The sequence below is a fragment of the Papio anubis genome, chromosome 7 (genome assembly GCF_008728515.1).
Source record: "Papio anubis isolate 15944 chromosome 7, Panubis1.0, whole genome shotgun sequence".
Classification (NCBI taxonomy): Eukaryota; Metazoa; Chordata; class Mammalia; order Primates; family Cercopithecidae; genus Papio; species Papio anubis.
Genome location: NC_044982.1, coordinates 13,364,516 through 13,381,776, shown reverse-complemented (window position 1 = coordinate 13,381,776; position 17,261 = coordinate 13,364,516). Strand labels below are relative to the sequence as shown.

The 17,261-nt window shown below is 43.1% G+C and overlaps 2 protein-coding genes across 4 annotated transcripts in view; one reads left to right on the top strand and one right to left on the bottom strand.

The window, feature by feature from the left end:
- Nucleotides 1-1,900: 1,900 nt before the first annotated feature.
- On the bottom strand, nucleotides 1,901-6,203 carry GON7 (GON7 subunit of KEOPS complex). The gene is made up of 2 exons (XM_003902193.3): nucleotides 5,843-6,203; nucleotides 1,901-2,784 (listed from the first exon to the last, which is right to left on the bottom strand). The coding sequence occupies exons 1-2, from the start codon at nucleotides 6,201-6,203 to the stop codon at nucleotides 2,690-2,692; spliced, it is 456 nt and encodes a 151-aa protein (XP_003902242.2). The 3' UTR covers nucleotides 1,901-2,689.
- UBR7 (ubiquitin protein ligase E3 component n-recognin 7) overlaps nucleotides 6,074-17,261 on the top strand; it is a 25,204-nt gene continuing 14,016 nt past the window's right edge. The window contains exons 1-6 of one of the 3 annotated variants that reach the window (XM_003902191.5): nucleotides 6,085-6,454; nucleotides 8,820-8,953; nucleotides 9,322-9,382; nucleotides 10,715-10,810; nucleotides 14,216-14,269; nucleotides 14,467-14,572. In XM_003902191.5, coding sequence (XP_003902240.4) covers nucleotides 6,305-6,454; nucleotides 8,820-8,953; nucleotides 9,322-9,382; nucleotides 10,715-10,810; nucleotides 14,216-14,269; nucleotides 14,467-14,572 — 601 coding nt within the window. In that variant the 5' untranslated portion in view covers nucleotides 6,085-6,304. Of the gene's footprint in view, nucleotides 6,455-8,819; nucleotides 8,954-9,321; nucleotides 9,383-10,714; nucleotides 10,811-14,215; nucleotides 14,270-14,466; nucleotides 14,573-17,261 lie in introns of all 3 variants that reach the window. The other 2 variants (XR_002523481.2, XM_021941494.2) reach the window with 2 other exon arrangements.

Genomic DNA, 17,261 nt, shown 5'->3' with positions numbered 1-17,261 from the left:
ACACTAGGCCACAAACACAAATATTATCTTGAAATTTCTTCTTTATAACCACATTTTCCAAAGGAAACATAAAATGTTCAGAGAAAAGGTTCAGATATCAATTTAACAATGTGATCTATTTTCCATATATACAGGTAAGTTTTTTTCTTTTTTGAGATGGAGTTTCGTTCTTGTTGCCCAGGCTGGAATGCAATGGCACGATCGGCTCACTGCAACTTCTGCCTCCCAGGTTCAAGCTATTCTCCTGCCTCAGCCTCTCAAGTAGCTGGGATTACAGGCATGCGCCACCACACCAGGCTAGTTTTGTATTTTTAGTAGAGATGGGGTTTCTCCATGTTGGTCAGGCTGGTCTCAAACTCTCGATCTCAGGTGATCCGCCCGCCTTGGCCTCCCAAAGTGCTGGGATTGTAGGCATCAGTCACCGCACCCAACCAGTTTTTTCTTTAATGATTGTATAGAGATAACAGTACTATAATAAATAACAGCTAAATATTAGAAACATCAGCATAAACTAAACAGATAATTTCTGACGATCTATAACTTTTTCTAGTTGGCATTGTTTGATTGCCCAAGAGTACTTAGTGGAAGGCTGCTGTTCCAAAGTAAAACAGTGTTTCAAGGATATGAAAAGGTATATAGATTTTCACTTAAATTATTTCATAATAAAAGTGATTCATAAAAGTTGATTAGGCCAGGCATGGTGGCTCATGCCTGTAATCCCAGCACTTTGGGAAGCTGAGGTGGGCAGATCCCTTGAGTCCAGGAGCTCTAGACCAGCCTGGGCAATGTAGTGAAACCATCTCTACAAAGAATACAAAAAAATTAGCTGGATGTGCTGGTGCATGCCTGTGGTCCCAGCTATTTGAGAGGTTGAGGTGGGAGGATCACCTGAGCCTGGGATGTGGAGGTTGCAGTGACAGTGAGCCAAGATCGTGCCACTGCACTGCAGCCTTAGTGACAGAGTGAAACCCTGTCTAAAATTTAAAAAAAAAAACAAAAAAAAAACAGGCTGGGCGCAGTGACTCACATCTGTAATCCCAGTACTTTGGGAGGCCGAGGCAGGCGGATCACGAGGTCAGGAGTTTGAGACCATCCTTACCAACATGGTGAAACCCCATCTCTACTAAAAATAAAAAAATTAGTCAGGCATGGTGGCACACGCCTGTAATCCCAGCTATTCAGGAGGCTGAGGCAGGATAATTGCTTGAACCTGGAGGCGGAGGTTGCAGTGTGCCAAGATTGTACCATTGCACTCCAGCCTGGACGACAGAGTGAGACTCCATCTACAAAAAAAAAAAGTTGACCTGGTGTGGTGGCTCATGCTTGTAATCCCAGCACTTTGGGAGGCCAAGGTGGGTGGATCACCTGACAGGAGTTCGAGACCAGCCTGACCAATATGGTGAAACCCCATCTCCACTAAAAATACAAAATTAGTTGGGCGTGGTGGCACATGCCTGTAATTTCAGCTACTTGGGAGGCTGAGGCAGGAGAATTGCTTGAACCCGGGAGGCAGAGGTTGCAGTGAGCAAGATCGCACCAATACACTCCAGCCTGGGCAACAAGAGTGAAACTCTGTCTCAAAAAAAAAAAAAAGAAAAAAAAAAAGTTGATTAATGATTTCTCTCACCTTTTATCAGCTTAAAAAAAACCTAAAGGCTATTTATGTAACCCAGTACTCTGTAATCTGAGGGCAAATACTTATCCTGAGATTTATCTGTGAAATAAATCACATAGTTTGTAAAGTTACTTCCAACTCTAAAATCCCATGACTATTTGTATTTTACTAGGTACATGCTACTTGATTTCTTTGCATTGAAGCTATCTACATCAGGAAGGATGCATAGTGAATAAACATGCCTTAGTCCCACTGACAAGCAGAAAAGAAACACACACACATACATACTTCAGGAATATATATTTTAAAGGATTCAATAATCTTTTTAAAGCAAAATCAAAGTATGGCTACAGGAGGAGAGGAAATATCCAAATTGTAATCAACGCAGATTATTTACTTAAGGCCTTACATTTGTACCTGTATACATACCATATCACAGCACAAAAACATACCCTACCCCATCTGGCTCTCTTAAGGTACATGATAAATCAGATTAATGCACATTCATCAAGCGGCATCATCTCAGGATATCTGTATCTTTGACATGGGTATGAATTCAGGGTTTCCTTGGGTCTCTTTCAAGGACTCTCTCTTCAGTATTTCTATTTCCTCATTTTCCTTCTATTTATGAAGAACTGTTATTTTTACATTTAATGCCCACTTTTCACCACTTGTTCATGTCAGTTCTCTGAAATGTTACTGCCTATGAACCATGACGTACTGTTTATAACAGAAGCAGAAGTTAAAAGATGTAGACATCACACAAACCAATGGTTATTTTAAAAATAGAAAACAATGATAAAAATTCAGTTGCCAACTTAAGAGGATTTTATATATTATGAAGTGTTCTATTTTCCTCCCACGGTCTGAAATTTATTTCTCAAGAAAACAGATTTTATTTCTAAGCCTTTACTATCTTTGCTAGAAACAGAAAAACCAGTTTTCTCTTTGACAAAATTGTCCCAGGAAAACAACACAAATGCTTTTCCAAATTAGAGCATAAGTCTTCCTTAAATGTCCTAGTGTGACAATTGGGATACAACAGCCATCTTTTAAATGTCATAAAGGCTATTGTTAAGACGGTGGTTTTGGCCGTTTTGCAGATGGTCCATCGAAGTTAGTTCTGTTATCAATGTTATTTTCATCTTCTGCATCATCTTCATCATCACCTTTTAAAATAAATATTTGTTGTATGACAATACGTTCTATGGTTGAAAGAAATATATATAGCTAAAGTGGTTGATAACGAGACCATTTCACTTTAGGGATTAATAAAACCATGCACATTTTAGATTAAAATGATTTTGAGAATTTCAGTGTTTAAAATCTTTATTTTCTATCACTTTCCTCTTTGGAAATATTAACTCATTCATCATAAAATCCAGTCTCTTTTTTTTTTTGAGATGGAGTCTTTCTGTGTTACCAGGCTGGAGTGCAGTGGCGCGATCACAGCTTACTGCAACCTCTGCCTCCAGGGTTCAAGTGATTCCCGTCTCAGCCTCCCAAGTAGCTGGGATTACAGGCACGCGCTACCACGCCCAGCTAATTTTTTGTATTTTAGTAGAGACGGGGTTTCACCATGTTGGCCAAGATGGTCTCGATCTCCCGACCTCGTGATCTGCATGCCTCAGCCTCCCAAACTGCTGGGATTACAGGCATGAACCACTGCGGCCGGCCAAAATCCACTTTTAAAAGTGTACCGCTTAGTGGTTTTTAGTATATTCACTAGGTTGTGCAACCATCACCACTCTCTAATCCTAGAACACTTTCATCACTCCAAAGAGAAATGAATTATGCCCATTAGCAGTCACTTTCCATTCCCCTCAGCCTTCGGCAACCACTAATCTACTTTTGTTCCCCCTTAATTTTTATTAGTGAGAGGGTCTTGCTATGTTGCCCAGGCTAGACTCAAACTCCCAGGTTCAAGTGATCCTCCTGTGTCAGCTTCTAGAGTAGCTGGGACTACAGGTGCCCACCACTGCACCCAGCTCACTAATCTCTCTCTATGGATTTGCCTATTCTGTACATTCATATAAACAAAATCATATAACATGTACCCTTCTGTGTCTGGCTCTCACTTTAGCATAATGTTTTCAAGGTTCATTCATGTTGTAGCACGTATTAATACTTCATTACTTTTTATTGCTTATAATATTCCGTTGTATGGATACACCACATTTTGTTAATGCACTCATCAGTTGATGGATATTTGCATTATTCCTATTTTTTAAAATTATCATTATTTTTAGAGATGAAGCGATGGGACCTCACTCTGTCCTCCAGGCTGGAGTGCAGTGGAACAATCAGCCCACTGCAGCTTCAAACTCTTGGGTTCACGTGATCCTCCCACCTCCTAAAGGTGCAACACCAAGCCCGGTCAATTGTTGTTTCCACATTTTAGCCACTATAAATGCTGCTGCTATGAACATTCATGTGTAAGTTTTTGTGTGAACATACTTTCCAGTTCTCTTGCGAGGACTACCAGTGGAACTGCTGGGTCATATGGTAACTTCATGTCAACTTTTTGAGGAGCTACCAAACTCTTTTTCCCAGTGGTTACACTGTTTTACATTTCCACCAACAATGTACAAGATCTCCAATTTCTCCACATTCTAGCCAACACTTGTTATTGTTCTTTTTGATCATAGCCAACATCCATATTATCAAGATGTAATTCCCAAGATGGAAGGAAAGTACAGTTTAAGCTCTTCTTAGAGAATGGTAAATCCTGACTCTAATATCTATTCTTGGATTTTTCAGCTCAGGACAGTTAAAATGTACCTGCCTGGCCAGGTGCAGCAGCTCAGGCTTGTAATTTCAGCACTTTGGGAGGCCAAGGCAGGTGGATCACGAGGTTAGGAGTTCGAGACCAGCCCGGCCAACACAGTGAAACCCTGTCTCTACTGAAAATACAAAAACTAGCTGGGAGTGGTGGCAGACGCCTGTAATCTCAGCTACTTGGGAGGCTGAGACAGGAGAATCACTTGAACCCGGGAAGCAGAGGTTGCAGTGAGCCAAGATTGTGCCACTGCACTCCAGCCTGGGCAACAGAGCTAGACTCCATTTCAAAAAAAAAAAAAAAAAAGTACCTGCCTATTTCTGCATTCGAGGCAATTTTTAAAAAATAATGCAGTTAAACTTCACGTTTCTACTTTCAAACTGCACCTACAAAACTGGAAAGGCAAGGGAGTCTCTGGGAGTTAATACATGTTAAAATTAAGTCTGTCCCACTCCTTGGAACCTGTTCCTACTCTGCGATAGATTGTACTCTTCCAAATATGTCTGTAGTTTCACACCTGATAAAACTCCTTTTTATTCAATACTCCAGCTCAAAAGTCTTATCCTCTTTGAAGCCTTCCGAGGGTCTCTGGGTTTGCAACACTTACAGAGGGCCATAGAACCACGTTCTTTTTTTTTTTTTTTTTTTTTTTTGAGACAGAGTCTCGCTCTGTAGTACAGGCTGGAGTGCAGTGGCGTGATCTCAGCTCACTGCAACCTCCGCCTCCCGGGGTCAAGCGATTCTTCTGCCTCAGCCTCCCCAGTAGCTGGGATTACAGGTGCCCGCCACCACTCCCAGCTAATTTTTGTATTTTTAGTAGAGACAGGGTTTCACCATATTGGCCAGGCTGGTCTCGAACTCCTGACCTCGTGATCCGCTCGCCTCAGCCTCCCAAAGTGCTAGGATTACAGGCCTGAGCTACCAGCCTGGCCACTTTCACTTTTAATAAGAGTGTCTGCCTGTATAATCCCCTTGTATTTGACAAGGGCAGGAACTGAGTCGCATTCACCTCATTCTTCCTCCAGGGCTCAGCTCAGGGTTTGGCAAATAGTAGTAGGCATTCGGCAAGTTTTTTAGTGAAATAAATGAAATAGCGATGAGTCGTGGAAATGCTTGAGTAGAAGCAGCCCAAATATAGTGATAAATGCCAACAATTTTTATTTTTTAAATTATCTTTGAAATAACAATGGAAACGGGGTCTCGATATGTTGCCCTGGCTGTTCTGGAACTCCTGACCTCAAGTGATCCTCCTGCCTCGCCCTCCCAAAGTGTTGGGATTACAGGAGTGAGCCCCACTTCGCCTGGCCCGCCAAAAATTTTTAGATGCAATTCTTCTTTCCTCGAGGCTCACTTTGTCCAAGTCTGCCACTCTACACGGGCTCCCCAAGCCAATTTCCCCTGGCGCCCGCCCCGTCCTCCTGTCGCTGCAGCACCGTCTCAGAGCTCACCGTCCAGGGCCTCGTCTGGAGCCGCCGCCACCCGGTGCTGCACTTCCGCCTGTACCAGGGGGCCGAATAATTCCGTTACCAGCTCCTTCATCTGGGCCACGCCAGACAATAGGCCCTGGAAAGGGTCGCCGTCACCCGGCGCCTCACAGGACACCCGCAGCTTCTGCGGCTTCCCTTCCTGCCCGACATACTCTCCCAGCAGCTCCATGGTGACCACTAAGCTTCCAGAACACGACACCTGGAAGCGCCACCCGGAGGCGGAAATCAGCCCGTGGCCAGCGCAGGCGGCAGAAGGGAGAGGAGTGACATCCGTTTGTCGGAAGTCGCTCCTCCCCCTTCCTTCGCTTTTTTTCCTTGTCATTGGTTCCTGGCACTCGGGCCCCGCCTCCTCCGGCTACGCCCCTCGTGGCCGCTTTTCCCGCCTCCGCCGGGGCCGAGCCGCGGTTCGGGTGACAGTTGAGGATGGCCGGAGCCGAGGGCTCCGCTGGGCGGCAGTCGGAGCTGGAGCCCGTGGTATCGTTGGTCGACGTCCTCGAGGAGGACGAGGAGCTGGAGAATGAGGCGTGTGCTGTCCTGGGCGGCAGCGACTCCGAGAAGTGCTCCTACTCGCAGGTGGGCACGCGGCCCGGGCCTTGTCTCCCGCGGCTCCCGCCGAACCTCCCCTTCCCGGCCCGGCTGTCCCTATTCCCGCCTGCCTCAGTCGTCTCCCCAGTGGTGGTCCGGGGCCGCCGTTCGTCTGCCGCTTCCTTACCCCAAGCCCACCCTTCCCTTTTATCCCCAACCTCCTGGGCCCCCTTCAGCCTGTGTCCAGCAGAGGCCCCCATCTCCCCTCTCTCTAACTCTGTCCGGCCAGCCAGGAAGGACCCTGGAGCAGCTGCTCTGTCCGTCCTCTCCAGCCTCTTCCTGGTGCACCACTGCTTTTCACGAAACCAGCCCGCGACCTCTCAGATCCAGACATCTTTGTCCCTGCTTTTCCCATCCTAAGATTATTTATTTATTTATTAGGGACCAAATGGGAGAGTCAGGTTAAAGAGATTTTCAAATCCATAGGGATTTGCGGTGAGCTCCTTGACAGCTAGTTCCTCTGCAATTTAGTTTGACAAGTGCTAGCTAGTACTTTTTCTTTCTTTTTTTGGCAAAATGGAGCAAGTGCCCATGTCTGTCTGCAGTCTGCCCTCCTCCCCTGGAAATAGACCGGAAACAGAACAGCAAGTGGCTCTGGCAAGGGAGGGGAGAGAGGAGAAAAGGATCTATTTGGCATTTGGAAGACGTTGTGAGTGAGCAAGTGTTTGAGGGGGTGTGATGTGTTTAGTGACTCACCCTATACTTCGAGGTACAAAAATGGAAAAGGATGGGTAGGAAGAAGACTGACAAAGGATAAGAACTGGCAGGAAGAAGGGTTACCTAGGCAGAGGGGTGGATTGGAACACTGGGGAGATGAGGGGAGAGACTTGCATTCATTATGTGGTATGAACTGAGGTCATAATACCAGTTCTCGTTGTTGACCAAGTTTAGTTTACATTGCAAAGTGCTAGATTGTTGAATAAACCTGGTATCCAGACATAGCCCCAGGTATTTTAAAACCTTTGGTCACCACTAAAACAATTTTTCGCCTGCTTTCCTTAAAAAAAAAAAGTTCTAAGTCTGTATGTAAACTATTTTTGAAGTGTAGTTACCTTTATAAAATGGATTCCCTTAATATTTTCTTTTTATTGTGGTAAAAAAAAAATATGGAAATTTGCACAAATCATGTACACAGCTTGAAAGGAAAGTGTGCATGTTCCCACCACCCAGATCAACAAATAGAACATTAGGAGTGCAAAAGGCTTATTGGAAAAGAACTTAAAAAAAAAAAAGAAAAGAAAGAAATAGAATTTTACTGGCATCCCGGAAGCCTCCTTGTCTATCTTCCTCCTTCCTAGAGGAAGGTAACTATACCTATTATACATATTCACTTTTTTTTTTTTTTTTTTTGAGATGGAATTTCACTCTTGCCACCCAGGCTGGAGTGCAATGTCATGATCTTGGCTCACCGCAACCTCCACCTCCCGGGTTCAAGCGATTCTCCTGTCTCAGCCTCCCGAGTAGCTGGGATTACAGATGCCCGCCACCACGCCCAGCTAATTTTTATATTTTTAGTAGATGGGGTTTTTTAGAGATGGGGTTTCACCACGCTGACCAAGCTGGTCTTGAACTCCTGACCTGAGGTGATCTGCCCACCTTGGCCTCCCAAAGGGCTGGGATTATAGGCCTGAGCGCTGCACCCAGCCTACATATTCACTTTTTAACATTTAGTCACATTTATCTCCTTTTCTACTTAAAATTTGTTGTTTTAAAATTTTGAACTATTTAAAAATAAGTTGCAGACATGATGACACTATACCTCTAAATACTTCAGCATGCATCTCCTAAAAATCAAAGAGATTCTTTGCATGTGTTGATTCTCTCTTTGGTGGATTTACAAACATTTTCCAGGATGAAAGTGTGATATTACTTACATAAACCTATACATATGCTCCTGTGTTTTCACATGTTAAAATGATTAAACAGATCCATTTATTCACAGCCGACTGACAAATTCAGACATCCTATCACTTTAAGAAAGGAGTGCTGACTTGTGTCATGGCTAATGCTTGTAATCCCAGAACTTTGGAAGGCCAAGGCAGAGAACTGCTTGAGCCCAGGAGTTTGAGACAAGCCTGGGCAACATAGCAAGACCTCGTCTCTGCAAAAAATAAATAAATTAGGAAGAAAGAAAAAAGTGCTTGCATGAAAAGCACTAGTATAAAAATGAAACATGCAACACAACCGTGTTTTGGTTGATGCTCTGCTGTGTAAACTTTTTAGTCTTAATGGTTTTTACAGAAAGATCTTGACCACAGATAATCTGATTTTAATTATTTTTCAGTTCCTAGTGTGGGTATTAGGTAAGCCATGCTATTACATTAATTCTCTTTTCTATTTTGGGGGCTTTTAGGGCTCAGTAAAGAGGCAAGCACTATATGCCTGTAGTACCTGCACCCCAGAGGGAGAAGAACCAGCAGGAATTTGTTTAGCTTGCAGTTATGAATGTCATGGAAGTCACAAACTATTTGAGCTATACACAAAAAGGTAAACATAGTCAGAGATTGTTACTAAATGCTTTTGAAGTGTAGATTCTTTCCCATCTACACTTTTTCCTAATCATGTTTTTTCATGCAAAGCTGTTGTACAGTAGTGAAATTTCATGTAATTATTTTATATAATTGGAGAGAGTTTCTAGAGCCTTTAAAAACATAATATGGTACAAACTCAAACTACTCATCTTTCTCTACCATCATTTTACTTGTGTGTGTTTGTGTGTATGTGATATAAATATTTGCTTCTGTACATATTAATTTCCAGAATTGTGAAGTCTTATGTGCTTGAATGCTTGAAGAAATTTTAAATTGGATTTTGTAAAAAGAAAAATAAAATTGTTATTTCCTCCTTTTTTTCAGAAATTTTCGTTGTGATTGTGGAAACAGCAAGTTTAAAACTTTGGAATGCAAATTACTTCCTGTAAGTAAACACTGTAACTATAAATGCAGTTAGAGCAGCTGGGGTTAATATTTGCCAGAGGGAGTAAAAAACAAATACCTGTATTTTCCAAAAAAGAAGTTCTTATGCTTATTCTTTGCAGATGGCCATTTCATTTTTTACTTTGTTGGAAAAACTATATAAACTGTTGAGAGCCTACAACATAGATGGTAATTAATATGAAAGGTTTGGGGAAGAGATGTACTTGAAAGTAATTCAGGTTTAATTATATTGGTTGTACTTATTCTCTGAGGCTTTTAAAGCAAAGGATATGACTTAAAAACAATAAACAGGGTCAGGAGATCGAGACCATCCTGGCCAACACGGTGAAACCCTGTCTCTACTAAAAATACAAAAATTAGCTGGGCATGGTGGCACCCAGTCACCTACTCGGTCAGCTACTTAGGAGGCTGAGGCAGGAGAATTGCTTGAACCCAGGAGGTAGAGGTTGCAGTGAGCTGAGATTGCACCACTGCACTCCAGCCTGGCAACAGAGCAAGACTCCATCTCAAAACGAAAACAATAAATAGACTGGCACAGTGGCTCACACCTGTAATCCTAGCATTTTGGGAGGCTGAGGTGGGCAGATCACTTGAGGTTAGGAGTTCGAAACCAACTTGGCCATCATGGTGAAACACCCCCGCCACTAAAAATACAAAAAATTATCTGGGCATGGTGGTGTGTGCCTGTAATCCTAGCTACTTGGGAGGCTGAGGCATGAGAATCGCTTGAACCCAGGAGGCGGAGGTTTCTATTACCCGAGATTGTGCCACCACACTCCAGCCTGGGAGACAGAGCGAGACTCCATCTCAAAAAAAAAAAAAAGAAAAGAAAAAGAAAAACCAATAAATAAGGCCGGGCGTGGTGACTCACACCTGTAATCCCAACACTTTGGGAGGCCTACGTGGGAGAATGGCTTGAACCCAGACCAGCCTGGGCATCGTAGTGAGACCCCATCTCTATCAAAAAGGAAAAAGAAGTACCTTGAAATTCCAGGCCAATGTCAGTTCACATAGATTGATAATTAATATTTATGATTAACTTTTATCTCCACTTTACTGAATAGGTGTATTTAATTTCTCCTAATTACCACCAAAAAAAACAAAAACAAAAACAAAATTTTATTTTTTCCCTGTATCCTGAAAAAAGTATCCCTTTAGTAGTAGTGAGGTTTTTTTTTCCTACTTTGAAAGTTAAAGATCAGCCTCTTGGGGGAAATAATGTGGAAATGTATTGAATGTATTAATTTTATAATGTGTGAAATTATAGTTAAAATTAGACCATATTATTATTGAAATCAATATTATATTTCAGGACAAAGCAAAGGTAAATTCTGGCAATAAGTACAATGACAACTTTTTTGGATTGTACTGCATTTGCAAGAGACCTTATCCTGATCCTGAAGACGAGGTAAGAGAATTGGAAGTTAAACCTGGGAGTGTGTCCCCTCTAGCCTTGATTCCTCAACTGCTTGTCATATCTGAGCCTCTGGCTCTTCGGGAGGCAGTGCGGGATGGTGAAAGGGTTCTAGATTTATCTTTTCTTTTTTTTTTTTTTTTTTGGAGACAGAGTCTTGCTCCGTCACCTGGGCTGGAGTGCAGTGGCCAGATCTCAGCTCACTGAAAGCTCCGCCTCCCGGGTTTACGCCATTCTCCTGCCTCAGCCTCCCGAGTAGCTGGGACTACAGGCGCCCGCCACCTCGCCCGGCTAGTTTTCTGTATTTTTTAGTAGAGACGGGGTTTCACCATGTTAGCCAGGTTGGTCTCGATCTCCTGACCTCGTGATCCGCCTGTCTCGGCCTCCCAAAGTGCTGGGATTACAGGCTTGAGCCACCGCGCCCGGCCTCTAGATTTATCTTTTCTTATGAATCTGGGTCGGATCTATAATTGGTACACATCTCAACCGTTCTTTCCATTTTTACATCATAAGAATGAAATATTGCACTTTGGGAGGCTGAGACGGGCGGATCACGAGGTCAAGAGATCGAGACCATCCTGGTTAACACAGTGAAACCCCGTCTCTACTAAAAAAATACAAAAACTAGCCGGGCAAGGTGGCGGGCACCTGTAGTCCCAGCTACTCGGGAGGCTGAGGCAGGAGAATGGTGTAAACCCGGGAGTCGGAGCTTGCAGTGAGCTGAGATCTGGCCACTGCACTCCAGCCTGGGCGACAGAGTGAGACTCCGTCTCAAAAGAAAGAAAGAAAAAAAAAAAGAATGAAATATTGGAGAGGACTTTCCCAAAGCCAGAGCTTCTTCCCTTCCTCTCCTTCCCTGACTGCCTCCCCCTGCCCCCTAACACTTTCTAAGAAATGACCTTCAATTTCTTCTGTCTCTCTACGGAAAGAAATGGGGTATACAAACAGCATCCTCTTAAAAATGTCAATGAGAAATATATGCAAAATTCAAAACGAGTTCTTCCTCACTCCTGCACCTCTTACCTCCCAAGCCTAACCACTGTTAACACTTTTGGTGTATGTATTTTTAGGTCTTTTTCTGTGCACATTAAAGTGTTTTGAGTGAATGTGTGTTTCAATGTGTAATTTCCTTTCCATTAACCGAAGTGAAAATTCTGTACACTCACTTCTGCAGCTGGTTTTTCTCACCAGTATATCACAGACATTCTTTCATGTCAGCAAACACACTTACCCCATTCTAACTGCTGCAGAGTATCCTATAACTTCATATGCCATAAGTTAGTCAACCTCATTGTTCTTCTACAGCAGAATGGCATTATCTGATTTTTCAATATTATAAAGAAAGCTAGAGTGAACATCCTTATACAGTAATACAACTGAGTATACTCCAAGTATTTATGTAGAATGGATTAGTAGAATTGACAGATCAAAGTGTATTTGTGGTGTTTAAAATTGTGATTGGCCGGGCACTGTGGCTCATGCCTGTAGTCCTGGCTACTCGGGAGGCTGAAACACAAGAAGCACTTGAACCCATGGGGCAGAGGTTGCAGTGAGCCGGGATTGCGGCACTGCACTTCAGCCTGGTTGACGGAGCGAGACTCTGTCTCAAAAAATAATAATCACAATAAATAATAAAATTATGATCATATCTGCCAAAAAAGTTGAACCAGCAACAGTATATGATAATGTTTTTTCCCCAACACTTTTGTCAACCCTGCATATTACCAGTTCTTGGAAATTTTGCCATTTTGATAAATGAAGAATAGTATCTTAAATTTTTTTTCTTTCCCTGATGATAAGTGAGATTATGCATCTTTTCATGAGTTCGTTGGACATCCGTAATAACCTTCCCTCTGAATTGTCCTTTCATATCCTCAGCCTATGTTTTGATTGGTTTGGGTTTTGTTTGGGTATTTACTGATTTGAAAGAGTACTTTTTGTCTTTAGAGATATTAGCCTTCTGCCTTCTTCCTTGTTTTCTAATTGCGTTCGAACTATAATTATTAAACCAAATTATGTACAGGGACAGATTGAAGTTCTCTGAGTTAGCAAAAATAAAATCTTAAAACTGAAATTTTTTTTTCTTTCTTTTTTTTAAGACAGAGTCTCGCTCTGTCACCCAGGCTGGAGTACAGTAGCGTGATCTCGGCTCACTGCATCCTCTGCCTCCTGGGTTCAAGCGATTCTCCTACCTCAGCCTCCTGAGTAGCTGGGATTACAGGCACCTGCCACCAGGCCTGGCTGATTTTTGTATTTTTAGTAGAGACAGGGTTTCACCACGTTGGCCAGGCTGGTCTCAACCTCCTGACCTTAGGCGATCCGCCCACCTTGGCCTCCCAAAGTGCTGGGATTACAGGTGTGAGCCACCGTGCCCGGCCAAAACTGGATATTTTTTTTTTTTTTTTTTTTTTTGAGACGGAGTCTCGCTCTGCCGCCCAGGCTGGAGTGCAGTGGCCCGATCTCAGCTCACTGCAAGCTCCGCCTCCCGGGTTCACGCCATTCTCCTGCCTCAGCCTCCCAAGTAGTTGGGACTACAGGCGCCCGCCACCGCGCCCGGCTATTTTTTTGTATTTTTTTAGTAGAGACGGGGTTTCACCGTGTTAGCCAGGATGGTCTCGATCTCCTGACCTCGTGATCCACCCGTCTCGGCCTCCCAAAGTGCTGGGATTACAGGCTTGAGCCACCGCGCCCGGCCCAAAACTGGATATTTTAAGGCATGTAGTAAAGTGTTACAGCTCCTCCTGTTCCACAATATGTGCTTTTTTTTTCCCTTTAAGAAGCCTACAATAGGAAAAGGACAGAACAACATTGGGATGTTAATTAACAGTTATGAGAGCCTGGGAATAAAAGAAAGTCATCTCCCAAATAGTCTATGTTCTTTGGTATATTATTTTCCTAGGGCCAGCATTTAATTATTTAATTTATTCAAATTAGAGGAGTTATCTATCAAGAGGGTTTTCCTAACATTTACTTTTCAGTGTACTTGGCAGGATGGTTTTTCTGCAGCAGAAAAGCATTGTCTAATTTTTCAATATCATAAAGAAGGCTGGAGTGACCATCCTATACAGTAATACAACTGAGTATTGTATTAAAGGATGGTGTGGTAAAAAGTCCCAGTTGTCACTGTCTGCATCGGTCCATTCACATTACTTGCCTGGGCCTGAGTTTTGTATAAAATGGGAATTTCCTCCTTGTCTACACCGTTTTGTGAGAATCAGATATTAAGTAACTGATGTGAAAGAGCTTTGAGATTGTTTGTAGAGGGCTTCTCTCAATGTAAGCCTTTGGAACACCAGTTCATGTGGAACGAATATTTAGTATCTTATTCTACTGCGTGCCGGGTTACTTCCGTGTTCCCGAATTCAGTGTACTCCGTAACAAACTGCTTTTCTCTGCTAGATTCCAGATGAGATGATCCAGTGTGTGGTCTGTGAAGACTGGTTCCATGGAAGGGTAAGGAAAATGTTCTACCTTTTGAAACCATTGTCATCACAAAGAGATAAAGGTTATATTTTACATTATAATTACTCTTCTAAAAATAAATTCTAGTGATATGATCAGTGTATTATTACAGTATTTATTTGTAAAATAATGGGCATTTTGGACAGTGTGGCAATCACAAGAAAATTTTTGGTGTTCTATATTCACAGCATCTTGGTGCCATTCCCCCCGAGAGTGGGGATTTTCAAGAGATGGTATGCCAGGCCTGCATGAAACGTTGTTCCTTTTTGTGGGCTTATGCTGCACAATTGGCAGGTAGGTATCTTTGTGAAGTTGCTGTGCCATAAACTTGTGCTTGTGAAATGTGTGTGTTCAATTCAGAATTTTTAGCAACTATTTTTAACTCTGTGGTTATAAAATAGTATATGTTCTGGCCAGGCACGATGGCTCACTAATCCCAGGACTTTGGGAGGCCAAGACAGGTGGATTACCTGAGGTCAGGAGTTTGAGACCAGCCTGGCCAACATGGTGAAACCCCGTCTCTATTAAAAATGCAAAAATTAACCGGGCATCATGGCACGTGCCTGTAATCCCAGCTACTCAGGAGGCTGAGGCAGGAGAATCGCTCGAACCCAGGAGGCAGAGGTTGCAGTGAGCTGAGATCATGCCACTGCACTCCAGCCTGGGCAACAGAACGAGACTCCATCTCAAAAACAAAAAAACCAAAAAATAGTATGTGTTCTTTCTCCACAAGGTGCATAGATTGGTTGGGACACTACCAAAAACAAATTTATACTTAAATGATATGATGCAGAATATTGATGAGACCAGAGTTAGAGAAAATGGAGGAGGCAGTTTTCAAATGGATTTTGAAAGATACATAGAACTGAAATAAGTTGTTAATTATAACACATGGTATCGGTTGGCGAGGGGGTGGTGTCTTAGTCTATCTGGGGTGCTAGAACAAAATACTTTAGGCTGAGTAATTTATAAACAATAGATGGATATTTCTCACAGTTCTGGAGGCTGGGAAGTCCAAAATTCAGGTGCCTGCAGAGTCAGTGGTTTGGTTGAGTGCCCATTCCTCACAGATGGAGGCTTTTATGTGTCCGTACCTGTTAAAAGGGGCAAACAAGCTCGCTTGGGCCTGTTTCGTAAGTCCGAGCCCTCATGAATGGGATTAGTGCCCTTATAAAAGTGGACTGCAGGCACATGCTACCACGCCCTGCTAATTTTGTATTTTCTGTGGAGACAGTGTTTCGCCATGTTGCCCAGGCTGGTCTTGAACCCCTGAGCTCAAGTGATCCACTCATCTTGGCTTCTCAGAGTGCTGGGATTACAGGCATGAGCCACCACGCCCAGCCTATCTGGTGCTTTTATTATACACTAAGAAATTAAAACAACTGATTAATGAATGGTCCTGAGGCATTAAATGTCTTACTGGTAATGCTTTATGTGTTTCTTAATATATTTTTAAGGTGGCAGTTAAACTCGTAGTATCTACTGCTTTGGCTTCATAATTTCTTGCCCTTCTCATCTTTAGAGATCAGTTCACTGTACAAACCATGAGCAGCATAGCTGTACCTCCAGTCTCATGTTTTTCTGTCTTTTTTTTTTTTTTTTTTTTTTTTTGAGACAACGTCTGGCTGTGTTATCCACGCTGGAGTGCAGGGGTGCTATCTCGGCTCACTGCAACCTTGCCTCCTGGGTTCAAGCGATTCTTGTGATGTGGCTTCCAGAGTAGCTGGGACTACAGGCACATGCCACCACACCTGGCAAATTTTTGTATTTTTAGTGGAGACAAGGCTTTACTGTGTTGGCCAGGCTAGTCTCAAACTCCTGATGTCAAGTGATCCACCCATCTCGGTCTCCCAAAGTGCTGGGATTATAGGCGTGAGCCACCACACCTGGCCAGTTTGCCTCAGAGTTCTTAAGTGCTGCTCCCTTTCTGTTCATACCCTTTCCAGTGGTCTCTCTCACTGTCCACAGATACTGAACCTATCTATGTACAGTTCTTACTCATTGGGTTTTTTTTTTTAAGACGGAGTCTTGCTCTGTTGCCCAGGCTGGAGTGCAGTAGCACAATCTCGGCTCACCGTAACCTATGCCTCCTGGGTTCAGGCAATTCTCCTGCCTCAGCCTCCCAAGTAGCTGGGATTACAGGCATGCGCCAGCATGCGTAGCTAATTCTTCTGTTTTTAGTAGAGCAGGGGTTTCGCCATGTTGGCCAGGCTGGTCTTGAACTCCTGACCTGAGGTGATCCACCTGTCTTGGCCTCCCAAAGTGCTGGGATTATGGGTGTGAGCCACCATACCCAGCTTAATTGGGTTTTTTAAATTGATCTCCTGCCTCTCCATTTCCTCTCTCGTCAGCAGATGGCTTCATCTCCTATTACATTGAAATGCTGGCATCCAATGTGAGCTCCCCTATCGTTTCTCTTCTCTGTCTCAGAGTATATGTGCTGCTACACCCATCATTTTTTTATTTCTTCCTCCCATAAAGAAAAGCTGTTTTTTAAAAAGTACCCTTCTGTCTGTGTTTACAGTTCAATCTCTTCCTCCTACTTCTTGTATTATTCTGTCTCTAACAAGTACAGTACATTATTTTCTCCTTTATGTGTAAAGTGCTTAAGCAGTGATTGATATTTTCAAATAAACTGTTCAATTATTTGAATTCTTTGGGTTAGACAGACATAACCTAAAGAAGCATTAGTATTTTCTTTCTCAGTATTTCGGAGACTATGGTGGACTAATCTCTTTTTCCAGATTCTGAAATATTTTAAAACCAGAAAAAGCGATTTTAGGTCAGATGTGGTGGCTCATGCCTGTAATCCCAGCACTTAGGGAGGCCGAGGCGGGCGGATCACCTGAGGTCAGGAGTTTGAGACCAGCCTGACCAACATGGAGAAACCCCATCTCTACTAAAAATAAAAAATAGTCAGGCATGGTGGCGCATGCTTGTAATCCCAGCTACTCAGGGGGCTGAGGCAGGAGAATTGCCTGAA